General features: G+C 37.6%; 1 protein-coding gene across 1 annotated transcript in view; it reads right to left on the reverse strand.

The window, feature by feature from the left end:
- The window catches only part of NXPH4 (neurexophilin 4), a 361,618-nt gene extending 354,125 nt beyond the window's left edge, over positions 1 to 7,493 (reverse strand). The window contains exon 1 of the mRNA XM_073613826.1: positions 6,741 to 7,493. Coding sequence (XP_073469927.1) covers positions 6,741 to 6,794 — 54 coding nt within the window. The 5' untranslated portion in view covers positions 6,795 to 7,493. The remainder of the gene's footprint in view (positions 1 to 6,740) is intronic.
- Positions 7,494 to 8,866: the final 1,373 nt, after the last annotated feature.

Below are 8,866 nucleotides of genomic sequence, written 5' to 3' on the forward strand. Positions count from 1 at the left end.
TTCTGCCCACACTCCAAAGACATGCTGGTAGGTTAATTACCTCCTGTCAAAAAACTGGCCCATGCATGTGAGATAGGGACCTCAAATTGTAAGCTCCTTGAGGGCAGAGAATGATGTGAATGTACAATACGTAAAGCACTGCAGACATTTTCTGCACTATATATATATATATATATATATATATATATATATATATATATATATATATATATATATAAATACCCATAAAAAATTGCAGATCTTTCACAAATATAATGCAACTTTTTATTTTGGCATGTCCCTTAAAGCGCGATCAATAATAAATAATAATTCAGCCTTAGAATGGACTCTCTTACTTGTTTTTATTATGATTCTATTTAGTTTGAATAGGTTTCTTTGAAAAGCTGTTAGCTTAGCTAGCACTTTCCTGCCTACTGACTTCCAGTGCAAGAATACCTTTGCAGAATACACATACAGCCTAATCCTCTGCTTTAGCCTACCCTTTTTAAACTTCCTGCTCTTTGATATCACCTTTTCCAACACAACATAACACTGCATATGCATACCTCACATCCAAAAATAAATCCAGTTGAGCTGAAACATTGAAATAATAATGATTTATTCTAACACAATTAGTCACGTGTACTTTACCTGTTTAGAACAATCAGGAAAAAAAATGAACATACTGATCTATTGACTACTTATTTGCATAATAACAGGTTCCCAAATCCTTCAAAGCACTTTCACCTTTTTACCACTCCCTTAACTCTTATACATATGCACTATCAAAAAGTAAAGCTCCACTTTGGAAGACAGATTTGAGAAACCTCTACATGTTTTGTTCCTATTCACACAGCATACTTAAATAATCAAATATTTCTTACCTGTTTGGTTGTTTCAGGTTTATATATTTGATTCTACAGATAGTTTGTATTGTTAAGAATAGTGTGTAATGTGCAATTGGAGGACAGTTGAAGGGTCAGTCTTTTTTAAAGTGCATTGACATACAAACAACCAAACATTTGAGATCTTTAAACCTTTGTTGGAACAGACAGTATGCACATCTAGTTTACAACTGATAATGAAGATCTGCCAGTGTGGTACAAGCAGGGTTAATTATGGTATACATAACTCCACAGTCCCCTCTTTAACACTGCATAGAAGGGGAAAGCTCAGTAGGATTTTTAAGCAAGTAAAAAGGTAAGCAGCTATTCATATATATAGATATAGATATATATCTATATATAGATATACATCTATATCTATAGATATAGATATAGATATATCTATATCTATATCTATAGATATAGATATATATCTTTAAGTTGTGCTATGTGACTGGGAACATGGCCAAAAAAGTGGAAACACACTTGTATCATACTTAATGACCACATTAAATTCTAATGGCAAAGAAGAACAAAAGGAAATTGTACTGTATTTTATTATTTATATATTTACAGTCTTTCTATCTACAGGAGCAAAGTGCTTGAATTCTTAAAAAAAAAGTTGAATCATATTTATTTTTGTTGGTATTATTACTATTGCTAGTTGCCGTTATATTTATTTTTATTGGTAATATTACTATTACTAGTTACTATTATATTTATTCTTATCAGTATTATTACTATTACTAGTATTATATGGATATATTAAAACAATCATGGAGCCATTAGAGCAACCAATTACAAATTTATCGATCTTATTTATCAACAGGGCAGGTAACAAAGTGCAGTTCAGAAAGTGTGGTAAACCATAGTGAACAAGTGAAATTAACTTTACTGAATTAACATCAGTACAAGATAACTGATTTTACACTTTTTGGGCTTCCTGCTTGTATGTATAGACTTTGTGTGTAGCTCTCCTCCAAATATTTAAAGTGATCCAATTGGCCTCCATTTAAAACAGTATTATCTGTAACATTTGTAGTTTGTGTAGGGCTGGCCACACCGAGGGTCACTTTGATGCAGCTAGCCGGCTGATAATGTATTAATCCTTATAGACAATGCCTGTTTAAGCCAGATGTGCATTTAAGGGATGTTTAATATACATACGAGGATATGTATTGTGGACATTGGAGGTAACACGTTTTGAGGCATTCCAATGCCCATTTCATAAAGTATTGTTTAAAACCATTACAACAGCTGGGGTATTAATAACATCAATGATTGACTTGCCGGGGACAATTCCCAAACCCCTTATATTACAACAATAATCATAAAGTCAATACATTTCAGAGTAATAAACTGCTGATTCTCTCAGCAGTGCAGCATGTTGGTAACACCACAAGAGCAGAGTGCCTTATTACATTACTGGCTCAATAGCATTATGGCCTGTACAGAACAAGTGACAGATACCCTCAGCATACTAAGTTATAGTCAAGTCACAAAGGGAGCTGTGCAAGAACATGCTGATTCCTCCAGTTCTCAGACACTCCTCAGCATCTGCAAGGTTCTCTGTTCAATATTTGAATTACATTAAACATCCCCTTTGAAAGACACATTTACCCTCCGGAGCTATGAAATATGTACCTGGCTGACTATCATGACAATGGCAGCAGATATGATATCAGCTAAAGGTCATGCTACTACTTGGACATGGAATAGGCAGCCATTTTGACTACTGGAGACATTATAATTAGAATACCGAACAAACACTGAACAAAGGGTGAAGGATAAAATGCTAAAGTGCCTGACTTCTTGGTAAATGCCATGTACTAGTATTGGAGATTCACATGGTTTGCACCTCTCTTATTTTGCTTATGGCAACCTACAGTAGATGTCAAGTACACGTGTGTCTGGGTTTGTGGCACATTATATACTTTTTGCTGTGCAGGTGACAAAGCCAGTAGCAAACACGTGAAATGTATCTCCTATTAATTAGACTTCAGAGAACTGATATCTAATTAGCTGATAGAAGTTGTTATGTGATGGACATTATAAATGCTCTTTGCACCGAATTACGGAATGTGCCTCTTAGTGTACACTTTATATCTAAGAATGCCACACAACTGGCAAAAGATGGTACTCTAAGCCTTTGTGCATTTTATGCAAGCTGTATAGCTAGTTGCTGTGAATGAGCACAGCTCTTATTATTATTTTATTCATTCAGTGTATCAATTAGTTCCACCCAAGGGTTGCCTAAATACCATCCTGTCTTAAAGGCGTAAATGTGGAGCAACTCTTTCCTATAAATTTCTCTCCTCCTAAATTGTTTCCTCCTTTGCATTGGGTCAAAGACTTCATATTATATGTAGATAAGTAATGGTGTACTACCTAAGTGGTAATGATAAGCCCATATTTCTAGTGTAAAGCTTTTGTGTCATTTGCAATAAAGCTAGATGTTTGATAAAAGAAAACCCTTTATTAAAAACCCTTATTATAATAATTGTATCCTGTTTTTAAATGTATCCTGTATGCCCTGCGGCAAAGGTACTAAATGTAGGTAGAGGTTGATCACATCAGTGGATTGTGTGCTGACTGCCAGTAGAAACAGAAGCCTACAATAGATAAATCCATTTAAACAGTATTACATCTAAGCACCCTATTAGCAGTATATGAGCACATTTTCTACTACACAACAAACATCAACAATATATAACATTTTGTTTAAGAGTGTACTCTTAGTCAGTTGTTCCGAAGTCTCTCTCGGACATTACTCAAGCATTTTCTATACTCCTATAGGCACAGAAACTTCATTCATTTTCTTTATACATATATGTTCAAATTCTTTATCATACAAAATGTGCTGAAGTTCCATTTAGCTAACTATGCTCTTAGGCCTCACACCTTTTTTTCCCTCCTGATTAGATCGTCTAGATCAGGACTGCCAAACACTAATTGTTAAGGGCCACAGAAAGTCATTTCTTTGCAGTAGACACAATCATATGGCATTCTGACCTACTTCAACAGGTTATTAAGAAATATAAATAATTGGTGTCAGGCCCACAAGTACTGAACTTGAAAGAACAAATTTGGATAATCGTTTGATATGAAAACTAAGCCATGAGTATGAAGGATAATATATAATGTTTTTACAGTCAAAGCATGAAACTTTGTTAAGCTCAGTTGGCTGATTACACATGATGTAACTCAATGGGATGTGCAAAATGAACTTTGCAAAGTAGCTCGCAATTGAAAGCAGGATCATCATAGAATAGATTTTTGGAGAGATTAGCTAATGAGTAGCTCACCAATATAACATTCCTTTAAAAAAAAACCTCTGCAAACCATACATGTTTTTCTTTTACCTGCATGAATTCCACTAGGGCACAAGGTTAAGAATGAATAGTGTTTATGCAATCTGCTAAGGCTTTAATAACTAATATAAAACATCACTCCACGCTCATAATGCAGCACAGTTACGTATTAACAGGAGGACTGTAATTGTTAATGTTCATATTATTACTGATTGCCTTAAAAAACTGGTATTCTTTGGCTTCTTCTGCCAAAACCATAGACATGTTACTGTATATGATACTGTGATTTTTAATGTGAATTAAACAATGTAATTTCAAATGTTGACGACCATATACTCAATGACTTTTAACTAATATTAAATAAAATTTTATATAATTTCATTAAACAACATACAATTTGTCACTGATATTTCTATTTTGTGGGTTTTAGAGCAGAAGCAAGACTCTATAGTCTATGCACAGTGTACGATGAATCCTATTAATTTATAATTTATGTTCACTGTGAATATAAATTATTTTCATGATGGGTACACTTACTCTATACATGAGCTAGGAAATGATTGCTGATTTAATATTATGTGAGCACTGTAGTTTACATAAACCCAACAGTTCTCTTCTAGACCTTCTTTTCACACAACATATTTAGGGCGCTATTCAAATAAGGATTATGTATCTTTCCTTCATCCCTGGCCACATTGCATCATTTACATGGGGACTTAGATGTAGCAGTGCAAGGTATTAAAGTACAGAATGCAGCAATAGTCCTGAAATGGTGTATCATGGTGTAAAGTTGTGTGGCACAGCCCTATATAAACGACCGGCTCTTGCCAACGAATTTTAGAAACAACATTTTTCATGCTAGTGTAAAGAGGAAAACAGGTTTCAATAGAGTGTGACTTGGCAAAGAAAAATTAAAACACTTCAAACAACAGTCATACAGAAAAGGGTGCTTATTATAATACTTCTTATGGTGATAAAGCTAAGTTCTACTTGAATGGATTGGATGACTTGTAGTATACTTTATAAGTACAATCCTTTATACAAGTCTTCATGTTGTAGTTGTATGATACCTATTGTAGATCTGAATAACCTTGGAATCTGAAAAGCCAGTGGTCAAGTCACATTGATCATATTGCATTTAAGTTGACACAATGAGTTCTGGTTACAAAGGCACCTTTTATGCGATATATGGGTTTCAGCTGGTACTGCCTTGCGGGCCTTATATATATTGTTTGATCTACCCCATTTTTATGCTAAGGAGTTAATACCTATCTTATTAGCATGCACATGCAGCACCCTGTGGTACACTGTTAGTGTGAATAATTCACTATTTATAATAGGATATGGAGTAGGCTCTTTAACTCTTTATTCCCAGTGGCTTATGGATACTATACACAGGCAATCATAATTCCCTGCAACAAAATTGAATTGTTTTTATTCAATTTTGAATCAAGCTTACAAAATATGGCAATGCAAAAGTGAAGGCTATATACAGTGCCAGGACCCCTAGCAACCAAACTCCCTTCTACTGATCAGACTATGTAATTTGACTTTCTGCTATTGGTGACATTAGTTTGCACTCTGTCACTTCACTTTACTTTGCACCTCCTAAGCAATTGCCTGTGACTGTGATTTAACTATCTAGGCTGCAAATGGATTGTGACAAAAATGAACATTTAATTGTTTAAATACAATGCAGACAAATACATCACCCTGCAACAGAAGACACTGGAGCTAACTTTAAAAGCTGAAGTAAAGTGGTCCCTTTTTCAACTTTTCACTACTAGTTAGAGAATGGAAGGAAGAAGTGGGTTGCCAATGAACAACAGTTATGTTTTTATTCCCATTTGCACCAGATTTCACAAGTCAACTACTGAGAGTAAATAAGCTCCTAAATGACAGGAAGAGCCATTCACAGCACAGAAAATAGACCAAGGTGCCCCCCAGCAGCATGTGCGGAGAAGATAAGGGGGCACCATACAGTGCCCAGATTATAGTGCCATTTTCCCTACAGCTCAGGAGAGTCATCTAATGACTACTGCTTGTTGGATAGGGAACAGATCTAAGCAAACAAGTACTTATCCTGCACATGCCAATAAACCTGAGCTCATCTTTTCAGAGCTCAGTACTGTGTTTAGTCTGTAAGAGAGAAACAGCAACCCACACAATGAGGTCTACTAAGCAGGAGGCTTGCTTTGCCACCTACTCCTTTCCTGCTCCAGATCCCAGTTTTCTCCTCCAACAAGTTTTGAACTGGTATATATTTTTTTCATATCATGCATTCTGAAAAACAAGGTATGGGCTGATGATCTCCAGCCAGTCTGGCTGGAGATCATCAGTGAGACTGATTGAGATCATCAGCCCATACCTTGCCATCATCATCAGCCCATACCAGCCAGAGAGACTTGCTGGAGATCATCAGCCCATACCTTGTTTTTCAGAATGCATGATATGAAAAAAATATATACCAGTTCAAAACTTGTTGGAGGAGAAAACTGGGAAAACTGGGACACTCCTCTCTGCATCACCAGACCCCCAGAAGTATCTCCCACCTTGTCTGCCTTACCTTGTGCAGAATCCACTGGCAGAACATGGCAAATGCCCAGGTGAGGAGATCCATTGTCTTAAGAGAACTGGTCTCCACTTAGAGAAGAGAAGCTTGTTGAGTCTTCCTAGCTCAGGGCACAGTCACCTGTCCAGAGATCAGGAATCAGACCTTCCCCCATTGAACCAGCCACTGTCTGTCTATGGTGAAGGTGAGAAGAGGACAGGCAAGGTGTGGGGTGCTGGAGTTTTTTTTGAAGTAGAGGCAGAGGGAAAAGATTGAGAAGAAGGGGAGAAGTGTGAGATTACAGTGTTATCCACTTGCTTTGAGGATGTGGAAGTGTGATGTGTTACGGGAGAAAGTCCAAGGAAGGAGTTTCAAGGTCCATTGCCACCCCCAGCCCCTCCAATGGTGGGAAGGAAAGACCCCCTCCTTTCATCATTTTTTATTCCTCCAATCGTCCTCTCGCTGGAACTGCCTTGTCCTAGCCTCTCCATCCCTCCCATCTGATGATGTCTGAGCTCAGCTCCGAGTGTTGTGTCTCTGCGATCCGGCTCTGCTGGAGATAGGTAGAGCTGGGCTGCTGGAGGAGAACATCTCATAGAGGCACTCAGCATTACTCCATGTATCAGAGCATCCCAGAGCATCAGCGCTCAGCAATAGGTGTGCACCTGGCTCTCATCTCTCATCATCCCCTCCACCATGCACATTGATCGTGCCCTCATCAGCATGTGTGCAACCAGCTGCCATCTCATCTTCCCTCTATATCTGTCTTATATCTCAGCCAGCTCTGTGTCTTACACCCTGTAATACACACAGCAGTGGCAAAGTCTTATCGGTCCTATAACTAATACCTGTGCTACCCGGTAATATATAGCAGTGCCAGTGTGCGAACCATCCGGTAATAAATAGCTGTGCCAGTCTGCTATCCACCCAGTAATATTGCTATGCACGTGTGTTAGCTACCCGGTAATACAGCTCTGCCAGTGTGTGATTCATCGTGTAATATATAGCAGTGCCAGTCTGTTATCCCTATATACAGTGCTATCCACCCTGTATAAAGCGATGCCAGTGCGTGATCCACCCTGGAAAATATATAGTTGTACCAGTGTGTTATCCATCCTATGCTGCATTGTTTTAGCCACCCTGCAATATACTGTATAGCAGTGCCAGTGTGTTATCCACCCGGTAATAGATAGCAGTTCCAGTGTGTTATCCACCCGGTAATAGATAGCAGTGCCAGTGTGTTATCCATCCTGTAATAGATAACAATGCTTTCTGTGATCCAGCCTGTAATAGATACCAGTGGCAGCGTGTTAGCCACCCTTTAATAAATACAGCTGTACCATTGTGTTACCCAACCTGTAATATATAGTTGTGTCAGTGTGTTATGATTATCCAACCTGTAATATAGCAGTGCCAGGGTGTGATTCACCCTGTAATATATAGCAGTGTCAGTGTGCTAGCCACGCTATAATATAGAGTTGTACCAGCGTGTTATGCATTCTATGCTTTATAAAGCTGTGCCAATGTGTGATCCATCCCATATTATATAAAGCCGTGCCAGTGTGTCATCCAACCTTTATTATATAAAGCCGTGCCAGTGTGTGATCCATCCTTTATTATATAAAGCTGTGCCAGTGTGTGATCCATCCTTTATTATATAAAGCTGTGCCAGTGTGTGATCCATCCTATAAAGCTGTGCCAGTGTCCATCCTAAATTAAAGCGTGCTATCCATCATATATTATATAAAGCTGTGCCAGTGTGCATTCTAAATTATATAAAGTTGTGCCTGTGTGTTAGTTATTCTATTGTATAAAGCTGTGCCAGTGTGCTATCCATCCTATAGTATATAAAGCTGTGCCAGTGTGTTATCCATCCTATATTATATAAAGCTGTGCCAGTGTGTTTTCCATCCTATATTATATATAAAGCTGTACCAGTGTGTTATCCATCCTGTATTATATAAAGCTCTGCCAGTGTCCATGCTATGGTATATAAAAGCTGTTCCAGTATGCATCCTATATTATATAAAGCCGTGCCAGTGTGCATCCTATAGTATATAAAGCTGTGCCAGTGTGCATCCTATAGTATATAAAGTTGTACAAGTGTGTTATCTATCCTATATTATATAAAGCTGTGCCAG

The sequence above is a fragment of the Aquarana catesbeiana genome, linkage group LG02 (assembly GCF_042186555.1).
Source record: "Aquarana catesbeiana isolate 2022-GZ linkage group LG02, ASM4218655v1, whole genome shotgun sequence".
Taxonomy (NCBI): Eukaryota; Metazoa; Chordata; class Amphibia; order Anura; family Ranidae; genus Aquarana; species Aquarana catesbeiana.